The 19,724-nt window shown below is 42.6% G+C and overlaps 1 protein-coding gene across 3 annotated transcripts in view; it reads right to left on the bottom strand.

Moving 5' to 3' along the window:
- The window catches only part of STAG1 (STAG1 cohesin complex component), a 1,346,357-nt gene that overhangs the window by 669,587 nt on the left and 657,046 nt on the right, over window positions 1-19,724 (bottom strand). For all 3 annotated transcript variants that reach the window (XM_078665875.1, XM_078665876.1, XM_078665877.1), the window contains exon 9: window positions 18,741-18,814. In XM_078665875.1, the coding sequence (XP_078522001.1) occupies window positions 18,741-18,814 (74 nt within the window). The remainder of the gene's footprint in view (window positions 1-18,740; window positions 18,815-19,724) is intronic.

Below are 19,724 nucleotides of genomic sequence, written 5' to 3'. Positions count from 1 at the left end.
GCGCTGTGAACCTTACCCCCCTGACAGAGGGTGTCAGATAACCAGAATATGGGCAGACCATACTGACTGCAATAACGTTTTGGGCCAACTAACTGGCAAGGTAGGGTAGCATGACACCCCCCCCAACGCGCTGGCCCTCCACACAGGGACCGGGCCAACCACCCCCAAATGCGCGTTGCACCACACAGAAGTACAGGAGAAACGTGCAGTCGCCTACCGGCGTCACCGTGGTCTCAGCCGCCAATACAGACCCCGTAGGGCGTCAGGGACAGGAATGCGGGGCCAGATACCGACCCGGAGCACCGGGCGTAGAAGGGGTGGAGAGGGCAAGCTCCGGGCCCGACCTGCTCCGCAGCGCGGCCCCCCCCCAGCATGAAGGGAAGCGCGCCGAGGAGCAGACGAGACGCCGAGCGCCCTCTGGCGGGCGCCTCAATCACCGCACCGCCGCTGGGGCTAACGTCGCGAAAGGAGCGAGAGCGCTCCCGCGACAGGGCTCTGCAAAGGAAAAAGACAATAAAAAATCATCAACAGAGCCCCACACACCCCCGCCAAACCGCCGACGGGAAATACATCGCCCCAGGCCCCAAATCCAGAAATAGGGAAAGAACACTTAACGGACTGCTGCGTGAGCAGCGAAGAAAGAGGAAGAAGGTTGAGAGGGGACTGGCTTTAGTACCTGGATTGGACATAATAGAAGGACTAATGTCGGAAGGCTCATGGGAGCTGTAGTTTGTTCTGGATTCACAAACTTTAAAGCTGTTTGTTTCCAAGTTTTTCCTGCAGTTTGGACATGGATTTTGAGCTTTTCTAAGGCTGCTGTGTTTTTCCTAATTGTAATAAAGCGAAGGAAGAATAGCATAATCCTCGCCTCCGTGTCCTTAATAGAATTGAAACTTACCGTTACATAAGCTAGGCAAATTTCGATTCTTTATAAGAGTATAAGAGGTGAGAAGACATTTCTATGTAAATATGGTATGGAGGACGAACTCAAAATCTTTATGGATAAAATGAATGCTCACTCACAAGTGAACCTTCAGTCCAGTCTTAGCCCTTGCATTAATAGCCTAGTAGATCCAACTTGGAAAGATGGTTATGCTCCTGCTGCTACTAACGAGAAAAGTTAGAAAAGGAGAAACTTATTTTGCTCACGAATTCCCCCCAAAGCAACATAACATCTACTGGGAGGAATACAAATGAGAATACACAGTCAGCATCACAAAGTAGTAATAGAGAGGAGGTCACCTACCAGACCTGCTTTCGGCTTCGTACAAAGACTCTTTTCGCCATTTTAGATTCGTTGGAAGAGGTAGATTGGCTTCCAACTCTGGAGGCTTATGAACAAGTTTGCTCCCCAATAAGTCATGGTTGCGCCGGCTTTAACACTGGACACTCAAGAGTTAAGTGCCAGGCAAGACTGATCTCAATCTATGGAGTAAATCTGGAAGGGGTTCTTCACTTTCTTTCCTGGAATATTGCAGGAGTCCGTCGAAAATTATTTAATACAGATTACTATTAAAGTTTGATTATAACATTTTTAACCAAAGGCTGTGTGATGTAATTTACCAACTTGATTTTTTTTAGTTAGATTATGAATTGTAAAATACATCTTTTGTCTGGGCCACAGATTTTAAGGTTCCGGTTTGTGAATTTAGTCGTTTGTATCTCTGGGGTTTCATGGATATGATCAGTGAAGATCTAATCCATTTTAAACATTCAATATATGATGATGCACTTAGTAGGCTATTAAAAAATAATTTGGTGTTTGCTAATGATTTTGGCCATGTGGGTGCCTACCTAACTCAATCATTTAATGGAAATGGCAATATAAGCATTATTGATTTTCTTTTAATATCGCAAGATCTTCCGCTGCTTAACAAATTAAGTGTCATTAGTAATTGTAGAAGTAGCCACCATCCTCTTTCCTTAGTAATTAACCTAGATCTAAGGGCCAATGTGGAACATTACCGAATGTCCTTATTGAATAATCAAAGAGTAGTGGTGTGTCTTTAAAATGAGATAGAATGGATCTAGATCTCTTTACTTATAAGCAACTTACCAAAAGTGGGGAAGCACTGAAGACTTGTGGATCTATTGATGTAGACCCAAATTGCATCATTAAAGATTTAGACATGGTATGTACTGCAACATCAAGAATTTTAACAACTGAAAAAGTAAGGTCCAAACTTATTAGGGGTTACATTCAGGACAGAACAGCTGCTCCCAGGTGACTTAGCTTAGCACTTAAAACCCAACCAATACATGCTGTGGAATGGGGTATTGCATGGACAGCAGGGTGTGTGGAATTCCTATAGCCCAACACCCAGGGCATATTGTTTGGGGTCCAGCCAACAAGTGTTCATATTTATTTTGTCCTTGGGACAAGTACGAACAACCCCCTGGAACACAAACCCTTTGGCTGCCAGACTACAGTACCACATTATGGATCAGTGAAGCGCACTGTTTGCAGTTAAGGTAATATGTGTGTCTCTATGTTAATGCTGTTCGAAATTCTATTAATGGTTTATTAATACAAAGCCTTTATTATTAGGGTGAGCGCTCTAAGGCAATGTTGTAAGTTCACACTACACTAACAGTGGTTTCAGTATAAAAATGTGTACACACGTTTGCAAAGTTTAACAATGAGGCAACGTATAATACGTCCAGGATGCTCTCTGATTCAATGCAAATCTATTCAAAAGCTTGAAAGCAAGATTGATTATTTGCTTTCAAAATAAAATGTTAATAAAAAATGTAACTGGGAAAAAAATGTTTTGCTAAACTACAGTGAAATGTTGGGTACCATTTCTTTGAAGCATCATTAAGTTAAATGTTAATGCATGCTAGTATTTCCCAAAAATATTCATAATGGAAAATCAGTGTAACCAGTTTCAACAAAATTATAGTAAACATGAAAATAAACAATCATTAGCAATGCCAATAGGTATGACATTGGTGGTCAGCCTTTTGGTTTTGTCAATGTGTGTCTTGTTTTGACATGGTTTTTGTAAAACTTTACTGTGTGGGAGCTGTCATACCCTCCTTATAACAAACCTTGGCAAAAGCTTATAAATTTTTGGTCTCGAAAACCACACACTGCCACAGCAGTTCCTGCCACTGAATAAAAACTACTTTGCGTGCCTATATGCTCCTGGTGAAATAGTAGAATGCTATCATTCACAGTGACAGTCAGTAGACAGAAAGAGAGATGGATTTTTAATAAAAACAAAAGGTCTTGGCTAACGGCAGAAATAAATGGAGCCCCGATTCTTTAAAAAAAAGTCACAAAGGTGCACCCATGGTTTATGTCTTTACATTAGTTCAGATTTGCGGCTTTCATGAATTCACAAGAATTTGCAGACGTAGGTCAGGAAATGGTACTCCTAGAAAATATTTGTGAACTGCAATTTAGCACGAGAAAATATGCATGTGCAGATTTGCTCATGCGAAAATCTGTTCCGCGGTATCAAGTTCACATTCCCATCAACCACTTTTTTCCTCAACCCTGGAAGAATTTTTACTTCTGCCCTTGTCAGGAGAAAATTTACAATCCTTCTCTGAAAGGGAGATGAGCTCATGAAAACCTATAAAACATGCAAGTTAGTAGGTTTGCATTGACTCAAAAGAGTATTCCATCCATGGGAAGCTACTGCTTACTGCTATCTCCAGCCACAGGATGTAGATCTGCGGAAAGGTGGCAAAATAAGGGAATTGCTAGAATTCAAACCATACTATGGTATGAGCTCTGGCATAATCAGAGAGGTTATCAGAGCTCTTATATAATGAGATTGCTGGCATAATTTGTCACTGTACTACATGGCACCAAAGGAACAAGTGGATTTTGTTACAAGACAAGTAGATTTATGAAGCAGCCTGTCTCATGGACAAGTCGATATTTTATTAAATTTCACACCCCTGGGACCAACAATATGACTGATGCTTTTCAAAAACAATAAGAAATTGGTTATAAAAATAAAATTAAAAAATCAACCAAGAAATCATAACTAAATGGAATGAATCCCGAGGGAACATTTGTGAACCACCTAACATGACACTGACCCCTGAAAGTAGCCCTTGATTTATAGTGGAATCACTGTCTAGTTATGAACAGGGGGGAATGAGGGCGAGCACGGTGGGATGGATGGGAGGGACGATTACTATCACTCTGGGACCTAGAAAGTTTCGAATACCCTTGTACTGTATGTAGTGTCCATAACCTAAAAGCAATTGTTGTACTTGAAGTAAGACTGCAGTTAATGAATGTATATGAATTCCTGTCAATACGCTATGAATAACAACGTTTAATAGAAAAAAAAAAGAAATCATAACTAAATAAAAATGGCTCCGCAGATATACAAAAAAGTACTTGAGGAACGTAAAAAGGAGATGAGGCAAGGTATGGAATGATCTTTTAGCCACCAAAAAACTGAACAACCATAGCGTGTTCTGTGAAGTAGTGAATAACCTCTTCATTATGGATTATATATCTCATAAGGTTGAATGTTTGATTCCAGCTGACAAGTGGGAGTAGTATTGTATGTAGTATTATGTATTCGGTTAATCTCTTTTTATGGCTCACTATTGCTTGAATGTTAGAATTGTATTTGCAATGTATAGCATTCTATCACCCATTAGGAACCTTGCTGGTGGAATTCTTCCAGCTGGCAGCCGGGTTGAACAGTGCCCTTCCGCATCTTCTCAGTTGTGGATTGTTACTTTGAATAAAACTTCTCTCTCAAGTAGAATCGCTTCTGCCCTTTTCTTCTTCGTATCCCACGTTACTATAGTGGGTCAATCACTTTTCAAACATCTGACATTGATCATTTCAACAATTTTCTGGGCCCGGTGGAGGTGAGAAAATTGAAGATCCAACTTCTCCTTAGCGCGGAGCCAAACTATTGAGGTTAGTGAAGATATTAAAAAGAGCCCATGAGGGATGGTCCTGATGTGGTCCCAACAGACATTTTTAGAGGAAATATTCCACTGTGGGTCCCATTAACTACTAATGTTTTGAGAGCTGTAATTATAGGCTCAATGATCGATTATTGGAAAGAATGTAGAATTGTCCCATTTTAGAGAAATGTGACAGGAATCAATCTAGTTGTTACCGTCCTACTTCGCACTTGGACTCAACAATTAAGATTTTGTGAAACATCCTATTATCAAGACTGGAAGCGTGGGCACTTGATATTAAAACCTTGTCTGATGTCCAATTTATGTCCCACCCATGGGTTGGCATGGTGGAGCAATCCCTAAAACGATACCTCTTAATGGGAAAATGTTTTAAAGCAAGGAAGGTTTGTAACAAACTGTTTATGGATCTATCCTGTGCTTTTGACTTTATGGACTGCCCCAAGTTGAGGCTGCCAATGGAAAATAATGGGGTAGAAAAATCCCTTGCTACAACACCTACATTGGGGAACATCAGCAAAAGTGTGTTGTGGGCTCCATTGGGAATACACCCCATGAATCAACTCAAAATCTGGTGTGCAACAGGGATGTGTTCTTGCCCCGTTTTTTATTTGATATTAATGGAAAACAGTCATTTAACCGTCAAGTGAAAAGACCAGCCTCAAATAGGAAAACTTCCAATTCCAATTTTAATATATGCAGACGGCGTAGTCCTTATAGTGAGAACTGCGAATGGGTTACAAAGTTTGCAGGACTCTTTTCATCCTTTATGTCTGAATTAGACGTGAAAGTAGATTATGGTAAAACTAATGTTATGATCTGTGGAAGAGGGAGGAAAGTTCCTTTAGCTACGATGAAGAATTTAAGCGCCTTTGCATTCCTTTTGACTTAGCCTTAAATTGGGACCACTGTTAAGTTTAAGAGTTCAGCAGTTTCAAAGAGCTACAAATGCAGTCTTCCGATTTTCCTCGAGGGTAGACCATGAACCGTGGAAAGAAATGGATTCAAATATAAACCAAATGTGTACCCGTGTGGTTGTATTGTGCAGTTCAATGGGATACATCAGTACTGATATCTTGCAATGGGTTGAGAACAATTTTGTTCATAGACTACAACCAGTCCCCCAGAGCATAGCTACATACATTTTTCACCCCAAGTTAGGCATGACCTACCTGGAAGATAGGATTTGGGGGGCTTCTTGGCTGATACGGCTTAAAGTTTGGCAGAAGGGTGAGGCTGTTATTTTGGGGTCAGCGATTATGGGTTGCTTAGCACCAGACAATAAGGCTGCGATACCCTGATTTAGTTATGCGGAGTAGTAACTTACGTTGTTGGGAGTTTCAGAACTCTTCTTTATGCCACAGTGCTCAGCTGTGGTTTCCAAAGAGCAAGTTAAGTCCTTATATTTTATTTACTGTTCTAAGATGAGTAGAGATCAGGTGCAAAAAACGCAGTCTGTTGTTGAACGTTCTGATCACTACCATGACACATGAACCAGATCTAGTTTTAATTCATAATCCACAGTATAGATTTTATCTACCACCATTTATGGCTTAACACATTGCACTTTTTGTTGCATTCTCTATACAGAGATCCTTGGTTTTGAAATCGGTCTCTGATAATTTTTCAACTCACAGCACTACTTATTTTAGGCTTTTTTGCACTTTATGCAATTTAATGTTTAGATTCTTTTTAGTATCAATTCTGCGTAAGGCTAATTTTAGACACAAGACTAATTTACATGAGTTAGGATCGCTGCAAACTTATGCTGTTATTAACTATATTAGAAGTGCTCTAAGCATTAGGAAAATATATGCAACACTTTGTTTTGCAATTACTAGCTGCAACGCTTTTTTTTATGTTTCATCATGTTAGTTTTAGGATTATTTCTTTCTTACCTGTTGGTCAATGTGTGCCTTACTTATTTTATGGCTATTTGTCTTTACACTTCTATGGCTTTTCAGCCGCATAAAGGAATATTGACTGTGCTCGAAGCAAAGGCCGACATCCTTATACTATACATACGCTGCTTCTACCCCTTGTATGACAAAGTGTTGCACGGAAAGTGTGGCACTAGCAAGAGTTTGAATGGGAGAGGACCTCGAGCATCCATGAAACTCCAAGGTGAGGGTTCTATTATAGCCTTGAGAAGTGTGTGGGTTTTCTACACAACCAGTCACAGGAATATGATTGTATATTTTATGCAAACAACTGAACTAGGCAAAAATATAAGAAAAACAATAGGATTTCATCATTCCTCTCTCAAACTTTCAAATTCCTTCTCCAGCTTCACGGCAGGAAAGACGGCATTAATGTATGGATGCTTTAGTCTAGTCTTGTATGCACTTCTGAAAGACTGGCAGAGCCGCACACATCCAAGTAAACGGATGGTTAGAGACCAGAAGGGCATCCTTAAAAAGCTAACCTAGAACTGAAAACAAAGAAATAAATCCAGTTTTCTATAAATATGGGGATGGGCTCTGTAGCAACTGTGCCCCTTTCGAGTATTTCGATTGTTATTTCCTATCGTTCGTTTATAACAGGAAATGTGACAACGTAAGTATAACAACGCTGCTCTTACACAAAAGGAAGCAATAAAGGAGATACCTAGGTTAGGGAAGATATTTTGGCAGCAGTCTGAGAAAACAGAAAACAGACATGTACAGACAATTCACACTTTTTACGGGATGCAACCACGAGCCTGCATGATTTTGTACACTTACTCAAAGAGCCAAGTTTTAGCGCATGCATTGAAAATCAAGACTGCATGAAAGCTCGGCTACCATGATCTACAATCAAACTCTCTGCACGTACAAAAGACTATTTATCAGTAACTCCAGCCGCCATGTTAAAGAAGCAGTCAAAGGGTAGTAAAGTCTCAAACTTTAAATCACGGGTAGCTTGAGAACATCCCTTCTAACTTGCCCTTAAGCAGGAAAGCTAAATACACGAAACACATTCTACGTCTCAAACTCTCATACACTTTGCAGCAGGAAGGATATATAAGGAGCTTGCTTTCGGTCATTTTAGCACTACAAAATTATAGATTCAGGATTTCGTTAGAAAAACTATACAAAAAAGCAACGGAACTAATTTATCTCAGCTACTGGAAATTTTTTGGGGCCGCATCCCAGCCCATTGATATTGTGCACACCAAGCCACCTCAGTTTGGACCGAACTATATTCAAATCGGTCTTGACCCTGCTCCACTAGGGACAGTCCAGCCCGAACAGCCAATCTTTTAATGAACCAGAAAACAAGATATCAAAGACCAGTTTCGCCATTATTACTGCAATGTCCTAACTGGGACAGATATGCGGAGACCCTGGGTCCTGTGCACACAGTGCCACTGGACTCAGAGCTACTGAGCCCTAATACCTGTGATTCTGGAGAAGTCACTTAATCTCCCTGTGCCTACAAAACGAATGTGATCTAGTGCAAATAAACGGATGTTCATGTCAAGTGTCAGTCAGTCAGAATATCTTTATTCGACTTATTACAAGTCATACAAAGAAACAAAACAGTAAAACCCTGAGAAGGGATATATACATAAATGACCCTTCAATGACTTAAAAACATCAAACTAAATACATATTATAAATACTATATACAAATATAAATAGAAAATACATTATACAATCCATATCAAAGAAAAGGAAAAACATAGCAACTTTAAAAAGTTTAAGGCGACATTTAACCCCCCCTTTTTACCCTCGCAGCGGCCACTAAGAAGTTGGCAATACAAAAAGTTATGCGGGGATTTGTCAGGAGTTGTAAATAAAGCAACGCCGGACGCACCTGAGTAAAGCCTGCTTCTTTCAGAATAGGGAGCAAATATTTTCTTCTCTGCTCATGATATAGGCTACAAAACATAATAAAATGCATTGTGTCCTGCACAGAAAAATGGTCACAACTGCATGGGGGGGCTAAGTCTGGCTTCTGCCAAGTCGTAAAAAAACCTAAATAAAAATGTAACAGGTTAAACCTAAATTTAGTTAGTAAAAACCTGTGGTAAGGGACTGTAACAAAAGTGAGATAAGATGCAAGGGAGGATTCGCTCACCAAGAGATTATGAGCCCTAACTGCTGGCTTCTGCATTTCAGCTTCCTCACGACACATTTCCTTCATATCCCTGAATGACTTTTTTATAAGGTCTATGTCCAGAGCTCTAATTTTATCTGGGCTTAAAAAGAGTTCTGGGCGGCCCAAATCAGTAAATGATTTAATTAGGTAGGCCAACCATGGGATGCTACTATGTTTATCAAGTAATAAGACATCCTTCAATATTATGTGGTTCCAAGGAAGATCTTCGTTCAACCACATTTTCAGACACAGAGTTAGGGGTGCTAAACTCAATGAGTCTGACAGGTAGGGTAAACCCACCTCTTTATGTATGGAATATGTCGGAGTTGACTGGGGGATAGAGAGAAGCGATCTTATGAATCTATTTTCTGCCCTTTGGATGGGGTCAAGATTTACATACCCCCACAAAGGGGATCCATATAGTGCAATTGCAACAGGCTTGCACTTATAGATTTTTAGAAGGGCTTCCATGGGCCTGGCTCCCAGCTTACCAGCAAAGCCCAAGAGCGCTGAGGAAGATCTAATAACCGACAGCCTCTTTGCTCTAATATGTGGCCCCCACGTTCCGTTCTGGTCAAACAAAACACCCAAATAAGGAAATGTGGTTACTTTGGCCACCAGGGCCCCTCTGCAAAAGAATGATTTATGTCTTTTTTTTGAAACGTTCACGACCCATAACCATAGTATGTGATTTAGAAACATTAACCCTAAGGTCTAGGTTATCCATGAAGGAGCCAAAAGCGTCCAAGAGGCACTGTAGACCTACACCAGTGCGGGCAATCAACACGGCGTCATCCGCGTACAGGAGTGCCGGAATGTGGGCATCTCCTGCACGTGGCACATCCGCGTCCTGGTCTCGCAGGTATTCCCCCAGGCCATTAATATAGATGGTAAAAAGTGTGGGCGCTAAGATGCAGCCTTGCCGAACCCCTTTTAAAGATTTAAAAAGTGGGGTACATCTGCCATTATTTGACACTCGGACAGCTGCGAAAAGCTCCTGATGCATAGTGGCCATGAACGTTACCAAAGCTTCATCAATACCCATCTCCAAAAGAATTGACCAAAGTTTTGCCCTATTAACAAGGTCAAAGGCCGAGGATAGGTCCATAAATGCCAAAAACACAGAACCCTCCTTGGCCACCGTATACTTAGAGATGAGTAAATGCAGATTAATACATTGTTCGATGGTCCCTTTTCTCTCCCTAAAACCATATTGCAGGTCAGACAACCCGCCACAACCCTCAACATTCTCCCTCAGTCTAGATAAGAGGACTCTGCCCAGGATTTTTATCGTTGAGTCCAAGAGGGATATGGGCCTATAGAACGCGGGGTCGTCCCGCTGACCTTTATTTTTAAAAATGGGGACGATGGTGGATCTAGCCCACGAGGCGGGAGCTGGGTTACAATTAACTGCATTAAACACATTTGACATAACCTCAGCCCACAGTTTAGGAGAGTACATAAAAAAGTCAGCAGGGACTCCATCGGGGCCAGGTGCCTTATGTTTGGTGGTTGCCAAGATAGCTTTCTCCACTTCTTGGGGATTAAAGATGATGGGATGAACGTCCACATTGGTTGATGGACCATCTTTACAACCGTCCTCATCACCCCCATAAACATTTTTAAAGAAAGACAACCATTTTTCATCTGTGATCACGCAGTCCATAGGTGCATTGCTGTCATCAGAGAATATGGGCGGTTTGATAATCTCCCAAAATCTCCTACTATCCTTCAGCACTGCCGCCGAAAGAAGATTATCCCATGTTTCGCTTTTAATGGTGTCTTTACGTTTCTTGACGGCTGACTTATAGTTTTTCCTTAAGCTCAAGATTACATCTTTATCCCTTGGAGTGTTTTTTAAAGCTGCCAACAGTTCTCTATGGGCTTTCGAGCATGCAGAATCAAACCATCGCTTATGTCCTTGTACACCCTGAAATGGTTTTGATAAAAGATCCTTGGATACCTGGTTACAGATTGCCTCATAAGCTGCTACTATGTGAATACCTTGCGTGCCCGGGTTTTTACAGATCTCCACATGGTCTTTGATTTTAGGAAAACATTTTCCATAAAAATTTTCCGGAATCACTTTAGCCCACTTCACTCGTCGGTCTTGATCAGTGGTCCTCAGGGGATGTGCCGGTTTTAATATCATTGGTGGCGCCCCCGTCTGGGCACCCCAGGCCACTTCGAGTAAAACTGGGTTATGATCACTATAGTGTGTAGCAACTGTGCGATAAGCCATGGTCCGATTTAAGATCCCTGGTGAGACAAAAATGTAATCGATCACTGTGCCATTTTGGGCGCCAGTAAAGGTTGGCAATCTCAGGCCACTATCAGGTTCATACAAATCATAGTTAGCCAACAGATCTTCAAGCTCCTGGCCCTCTGCAGAATGTTCGAAATGAGGGCCCTGTAAGGCCGCATCATCAAACTCATTTGTACTTCTTCCCTTACATGATAGATTACATAAATGAATATTAAAATCGCCTAATAAAATAAACTCAAAAACTAACTCGATATTCTGTACTGCTGTGTTTAAAATATTATCCAAACTGGAGATATTGCGACCGCTATAGTCAATATTCCCTGAATTGTAGAAATTTACATATAAAATCCTACATGTTTTATTAATCACCCTTTCAACCATTAGGATATTGTCAGAGTCGGTACTAATCTGCCTATAGCTTCCCACTAAGTCTAATGCGAACAAAATCACCAATCCACCTTTTGCTCTGCCCGCCCTGCTAGCCACTGCTGGTTTAGTGAAACAGGTGAACCCATCCCACCAAAGATTGCTGGATGTGTCCCATGTTTCTTGCAAGGCGATTATATGATGCTTAGTGACAAAGCTCAACCAGGCGTTGTCCTGGCGTTTTGCAGCTAAGCCTGCTACGTTCCAACTAATAATCTTGCAGGAATCAGTGGATAGCCTTGGTTCATTTGCATCCTCTAAATCACCCTCGACTACTAGTTGCAATAATGGGCCTTGGCTGATGTCAACTAGACGCGGGCTCTGTATGCCCTCTCCCCCCGTACTCTTATTTACAGCAGCCACAGTCCAAGATGAAAGCAGTTGCTGTGCAGAATTCATTAACACTTGAGACTCTAATGCTACATTGGGGACAGAATTATTCGAGTGCTCAAAAGTATTCAAATCTCCACATTTTACTATTGAGTTGTTCAACACCTCCCTATCCATGTCAAATCCTGGTTCGAGTCAATCACAAGTATTCAGGTCAGATAAAGGGCCAAACCTGTTTCCTGTGGCAAAGCCCCACTCCAAAGGAGTAGCCACTTGACCCTGTCCATATAAAGCTGGGTTCCACATAGGTTGTGGGGTATTTGGGCGTGTAAGAAAATGGTCATTTCTCAACCAATGTAAAGGCCTATTTCCCCGCGCACTATGTTCGTAGCCCGTAAGGCCAGAACCCCAGCCATTAAACCTTGGTTCATGTGCAAGGACTTGCCTGTTAATTAACTCTTTCTGGTAGTTGAATCTTCCTGGCTCCCGATGTACTGTGGGCTGAAACCAGTCATTAAAATGTCGAGATGTGGTACCCCCACCCCAGCTACTGGGATTAACGTTTCTTTTGTAACTGGGAATAATGGGTATAGTAGCAAGCTGAGTCTCATCATAAAAGAACTTTAGAGTAAGAGGAACTATAGAGCCACTACGACGTTGGGGTGGGAAAACATTCAAGATTTCTGGAAGGACCTCGGCATTGTCAAAGTTTAAGATAACACAGTCCCCCTGGAACTTTTTGGGCTTACTGCCAATCCAGGAGACCCTCCTAGTCATAACAATATCCCCTGCCAGTTTATCGAGCCCTTGTTGGGCCATATACATATTGTTAGAGAGCCAATGTAATGCTTTATCTTTTAGATCTTGATTGGACTCTTTTTTCCCTTGTGATAGAACCGGGACATTCGCCAGCACCAGCACTACTGGCGAAGCTTCCACTATAAATTGGGCTGAAACATCCTTTTGTTGTGTAACCACTGTAGGACCAGTGGTGCTGTTTCGGCCGTCTCCATTATCTACAACAATATCCTGACCAGGAATAGGTACAGACGGCAACGCTGGCAGAAGCAGCGGACCTTGTTGAGTGGGTTGTAAATTACTTTCGGTTGGGGTAGCCTCCACACCTGTGGGTGTTAGATTTGTGACGAGAGAGGATAGATTCTCTACCTCATCTACTAGTTTGATATGTACCCCACCCAGTTTTTTGACCTCAGATGTTAATTTATCTAATTTCCAGATGAGGGGTTTAATTATTGTCCTGATCTTGATGTCTATCATTTCTTGAATCCTATTAAAAAGATCATCATCGACAAAGCGTTTGGACTCTATGTCAATGTCGGGCTCTACATATCTCCCCCCCCCGCCTAGTGGGTGGTGTGGCGGGTTTTTTCCTTCCTAATTGTTTTCCCCCCCTCTTTGCTGGGAGTCTTCTACAGGCTCTAACAGCCCGTGTTGAAGGCTGCAGGGATTGTGGGTCTTCCACCGTGACAGCTGGCTGTTGGTTCGCATCACTAAAAACACTATCTGATAGATCTATTAAGTCAGTTCTATCTATTGGAAAGTCAACGTCAGCAGCAGCAGCTACCTCAGCTACCTCAATGCTGTTATTTTGAGGATTAGAGTCTGCGGAAACTGACGGCAGTTTTTCAATGAATGAATCCGATGTCGCTGTACTTAAAATACTTGTAGAGGGGCTATCTGTATGCAAAATAGGTGATTGACTTAGGCCGAGAGATTGCCTTCTCTTATTGTTAATGTTACTGACCACTTGTACCAGATATGAATCAATAGTATTCACTGCCTCAACTAGGGCAGGGATCAGCTTTTTCCCCATGATTGAAAAGGTAATTTTAAATAATCTTCAGGGCACAATTCTGGTGAGTACAATCAATGTTGGCAGCGATGTACCATGCAAGTCAGTCAAAACATCCAGTAATGGAATGGGAGGCCAATGCCTCTATTAAAATATGTACACAACAAATATTTGGTGGAGGGTCTCAGGGCGGGTTTAGCGACCAACCAGGTACATGCCCCAAACAATACTATCACAACACGAAATACCTGGGGGTCAAAAACATAAGTCAATCAGAAAGGATCTCAACACCGATACTACACCAATAACACCCGTGAGGACATTGTGCATGTTAAGGGTGCCGGCCAAATCAAGGCTCAAGAGCATATGGAGAAAATGATTCCCATCAGAAGCCACACTGTACCGCCCTCTTTCTCATCATTTGGGTTCTCCTTACCCAGGAGACAATAACGGCTGGTCAGATGTTACCGTAGCCGATAAATGTGACAAGTGGGAGGTATGTTGTGCAAGAATTAAAGGGGCTCCTGAATAAAGCAGTGTATGGTGATGATAGTGAAAAGTGAAAGGTAGTCGTAAAATTAGGTGAATTGGGTAGAGAAACAGAATTTATTAGTATCTCCCAATCCCTAAGGTTAAAAAGCAAGTGTAAGTGCGGGTTTGAAATAATAACCGTACTTAATAGTGGTCAACATGTTTCTGCATGTAAATAGAACATAGTTTCCAATGCATTCGTCAGGACCTTTGATGGTTAACACTACTGCTTATAATAAAATATGAAAAAATATCACCTGAAAGTCCCAGGTGTGTACTCAACCGTGTACTGTTATTGCGTTGCATCAGACGGTATTGGATCCAAACAGAAAGACAAAGACACAAAAACAAAAAGAAACATGAATAAATCATATTCTCAGGGTTTTTTTGCAATACAAACCCCGTGTGATGGAGACCCATTCACAACTATTCGGACATAACGTTCCAAATTACACTCACCCATAGATGTTGGTTGAGAGGCTTCACCCCACCTGGCTGCAGCTCAGGTTGAAGGAGCACCGCTCTAAAAGTAATATTATTTTGCTTTTAGAGTTGATTAAACACCAATGTGAAAGAATTTAGAAAAAAGGTTTAGGCAGAGGTCAAATATGGCTTTTGTTACTCCATCGCTGTTTTCCGCGGGTGCCCCACCACCACAATCCCCCAGCGTTCGTACCAGAGTGGATTATTCCGCTAAAATAACCATACAGGCGGAATCAGATGGCAGATTGCAAATGCAGGGAGCGAGTACGCTCTCAAAGGTAGGCACAGCTCTTTAAAGCGCGTGTAGCTTCTGATCTTTCAAACGCGTGTTGTTGACTTAGCTGGATGTGCGTTTGAAATGTAAGACGCGCTGACAAGTCAAAGCGGGACGCCCGCCTCCCGCAATACACGGAGCGAGGCAGCATACGCGGGTTTGTAAACAAGCAGGCGAGGCGGCCGCTTACCTTTCCGTCGGTGTCTCAGGGCAGTCGTCTGTACTGTCTGGGGGGGCACCGACGATCGGAAAGAACAGATGTTTGTATCCTCGGATTTTGCTTAGCTGCATCACGTGATTAGGGAACAGTCACGTGATGCCGGGCATGCTGGAACATGTAGTTCCAACTGCGCTTTCAGCAAAAATCATATAGATTTTAATAAATACATATCTAGATGTCCAGATGATTGCCGGGACTAGAAGTACATTGTAGTATTGCTCAAATAAATCACTAAGCCCTCTAATTAAAGAAGATATTTGTAAGTGATCTTAAATAAAATTTATTTATTGAGCCAGGGACTTAAAGTACATTGTAGTATTACTCAGATAAATCACCAAGCCCTCTAATTATAGAAGATATTTGCAAGGGATTTTAAATAAAATTTTATTTATTGAGCCAAGGGAACTGTAGAGAGGTCTGGAATAGAACTGAAGTCTATCTAATGGTATAAGATTCATTTAGAGTGGTACTGTTAGTCATTATGAGGATTAAAGAGAACTCCAGGGTATTGGCTCGTTCAAACCCTCCTTATCGCAGTTCAATCGATAGACCCATTTTTGTTCTATTTTGAACCGGATGATTTTTGTTGGACAGTCCTGGAACAACCTCACATTCCGGAATCCTGCACTGACATCAGTCGCTTCCTGTTCAAAATAGAACAAAAATGGGTCTATCGATTGAACTGCGATAAGGAGGGTTTGAACGAGCCAATACCCTGGAGTTCTCTTAAATCCTCATTGCAAATATCTTCCCTAATCACGTGATGCAGCTAAGCAAAATCCGAGGATACAAACATCTGTTCTTTCCGATCGTCGGTGCCCCCCCAGACAGTACAGACGACTGCCCTGAGACACTGACGGAAAGGTAAGCGGCCGCCTCGCCTGCTTGTTTACAAACCCGCGTATGCTGCCTCGCTCCGTGTATTGCGGGAGGCGGGCGTCCCGCTTTGACTTGTCAGCGCGTCTTACATTTCAAACGCACATCCAGCTAAGTCAACAACACGCGTTTGAAAGATCAGAAGCTACACGCGCTTTAAAGAGCTGTGCCTACCTTTGAGAGCGTACTCGCTCCCTGCATTTGCAATCTGCCATCTGATTCCGCCTGTATGGTTATTTTAGCGGAATAATCCACTCTGGTACGAACGCTGGGGGATTGTGGTGGTGGGGCACCCGCGGAAAACAGCGATGGAGTAACAAAAGCCATATTTGACCTCTGCCTAAACCTTTTTTCTAAATTCTTTCACATTGGTGTTTAATCAACTCTAAAAGCAAAATAATATTACTTTTAGAGCGGTGCTCCTTCAACCTGAGCTGCAGCCAGGTGGGGTGAAGCCTCTCAACCAACATCTATGGGTGAGTGTAATTTGGAACGTTATGTCCGAATAGTTGTGAATGGGTCTCCATCACACGGGGTTTGTATTGCAAAAAAAACCCTGAGAATATGATTTATTCATGTTTCTTTTTGTTTTTGTGTCTTTGTCTTTCTGTTTGGATCCAATACCGTCTGATGCAACGCAATAACAGTACACTGTTGAGTACACACCTGGGACTTTCAGGTGATATTTTTTCATATTTTATTATAAGCAGTAGTGTTAACCATCAAAGGTCCTGACGAATGCATTGGAAACTATGTTCTATTTACATGCAGAAACATGTTGACCACTATTAAGTACGGTTATTATTTCAAACCCGCACTTACACTTGCTTTTTAACCTTAGGGATTGGGAGATACTAATAAATTCTGTTTCTCTACCCAATTCACCTAATTTTACGACTACCTTTCACTTTCCACTATCATCACCATACACTGCTTTATTCAGGAGCCCCTTTAATTCTTGCACAACATACCTCCCACTTGTCACATTTATCGGCTACGGTAACATCTGACCAGCCGTTATTGTCTCCTGGGTAAGGAGAACCCAAATGATGAGAAAGAGGGCGGTACAGTGTGGCTTCTGATGGGAATCATTTTCTCCATATGCTCTTGAGCCTTGATTTGGCCGGCACCCTTAACATGCACAATGTCCTCACGGGTGTTATTGGTGTAGTATCGGTGTTGAGATCCTTTCTGATTGACTTATGTTTTTGACCCCCAGGTATTTCGTGTTGTGATTCTATTAAAATATGACCAAATAAAAACTAACAGGAGACAGTACCTTGTAGTTTATATGAGAGGTGTCAGGGGGGTGGCCTAGCCTGGCCTCCTCGTGCCGTAGAGGGCCCGCCCTTTGCCCGGGCTTAGCCCCGGGCGACCCGCGACGCGGGGGTTGTCCTGCCTTTATTGCGGTGTTGTGCGCTCTCAGGGCGCGTCCGGCGTCACTCTGCACGCGCCGCCGCGATGCCTGCCGGGATTTGTGGTCTCCCGGAGCGGCGGCGCGGAGTCCGGTGCCCTAGGACTCTTGGCGGTGGTTCCCTCTGGAGCCTTCTCTGTGGCCGTGTGACTCTCAGCGGTGGCGGCAATATGGTAAGTGTCTCCCCCGCTCTGCCGGGGTTGTCCTGCCTTTATTGCGGTGTTGTGCGCTCTCAGGGCGCGTCCGGCGTCACTCTGCACGCGCCGCCGCGATGCCTGCCGGGATTTGTGGTCTCCCGGAGCGGCGGCGCGGAGTCCGGTGCCCTAGGACTCTTGGCGGTGGCGGCGGTTCCCTCTGGAGCCTTCTCTGTGGCCGTTTGACTCTCAGCGGTGGCGGCAATATGGTAAGTGTCTCCCCCGCTCTGCCGGGGTTGTCCTGCCTTTATTGCGGTGTTGTGCGCTCTCAGGGCGCGTCCGGCGTCACTCTGCACGCGCCGCCGCGATGCCTGCTGGGATTTGTGGTCTCCCGGAGCGGCGGCGCGGAGTCCGGTGCCCTAGGACTCTTGGCGGTGGCGGCGGTTCCCTCTGGAGCCTTCTCTGTGGCCATGTGACTCTCAGCGGTGGCGGCAATATGGTAAGTGTCTCATGTCAAGTGCTCCAAAACATACGGGGGGGGGGAAGTATGCGCTATATAAAACTACAACAAAAAAAACTTAGTATTCATGATACGCAAATTAACGATGGACTAGGATGAGACTAGAGTAATTAACAGTGGCTAATTCAAGCATCATTTTGTGTACATTGAATTTAAAAACTGTAGTGGATAAAGAGTGCCTTTATTGATGTCTCAATTGTAGCTTAAGAAATCAGACTAGAGATTACATTAAGCATGAGAAAAATGGTGATCATATAATTGGAGCTGCAAAGTCAAGCTGTATGGACCATGCGTTGCTGTGTACCACTTAACATAGTTCAGGAAATCGATAGTTAATACAATACAGAAAATGAATCACATGTAAAGCACAGAGTAAATAGTTTGGTTTTCATGGGGCAAACAAAATTACAGTTAACGGGATGCCCCAAAAAATCATATGTATGTATTAATCTCTTCTCTTACCGGTATCTGTGAACAAATATTCCCTTGAAAATAGAATTCATCATATTTTCTATTTCATCTTGGTTTTCTTGCAGCTGAAAATAAACAAAAACAGGTCAGAACACCCCTCCGCAAACTCAGACTTGCAATAGGTCTGTGTTTCCTCTAATGAAGCAGTAAAATGCTGTAAATCAGTAACTTTTTAAAGAAATTACTATTTTAACCCACCATCTTTGCCTGCAATTGCATACTGACAATCTCCAAAGTAGTCCTGCTCATTGACAAAGCTCTCACTTAAAATGGTTAAGCACATTAGCAAGAAAGTTTTAGAATCATAAGCACATTAATAACCAACAGCATTGTGAATACTGAAACAGTGCTAACATTTCTAAAGTGCCTAGTTTTAGGATAATCTCTTCATTAAACATTCTCCAGATTTCAGAAACTATGGAGGATGGTTGCCTACAAGTTGTTTTTTTTTGGTTGGTCTTTAGGGGGGGGGGGGGGGGTCCTGAATGACTGTGTCCACTTTCTAAGACTTTCAGTAGTGCACTTATGTTTGTATAGAGTAACCAGGTAAAGTTTGCTCATAAGAGTACTTCAGTGTCCATCTAACAACTTGCCTAATTGAGAGTGACACCAAAAATACAGTGCATTATGGAAACCACCTGAAATGCGGTATTGAAGGAAGAAGTGGAGAGTCAGGCTTGGTAGGTGTGAGGTGCATGTGCACAACAAACTGTTTTATGAATTAAAAATCTTAAGGCTAATCTTCCTTTTATCTTGTGGTCAAAAAGCCAACTTTGTGGTGCTGGAGTGAATCCAGAGGAGCATTTGGTACTTGTTCAGAGTGTACTCTTGTAAAAAAAAAAGTTCAAAATGCGGTGGTCCGCTTCATAGCAGGACTAAATAAGGCAATGTGACAGAGGCCAGCAGGACACTGCTCTGGCGACCAATAGTTGAATAATTGGTAACGTTTTAAACCGGGTTTCTGGCTGCATAAAT

Source organism: Lissotriton helveticus, chromosome 11, assembly GCF_964261635.1.
Source record: "Lissotriton helveticus chromosome 11, aLisHel1.1, whole genome shotgun sequence".
NCBI classification, from domain to species: Eukaryota; Metazoa; Chordata; class Amphibia; order Caudata; family Salamandridae; genus Lissotriton; species Lissotriton helveticus.
Note: the sequence above shows the minus strand (reverse complement) of the source record. Positions and strands in the feature narration are given on the sequence as shown.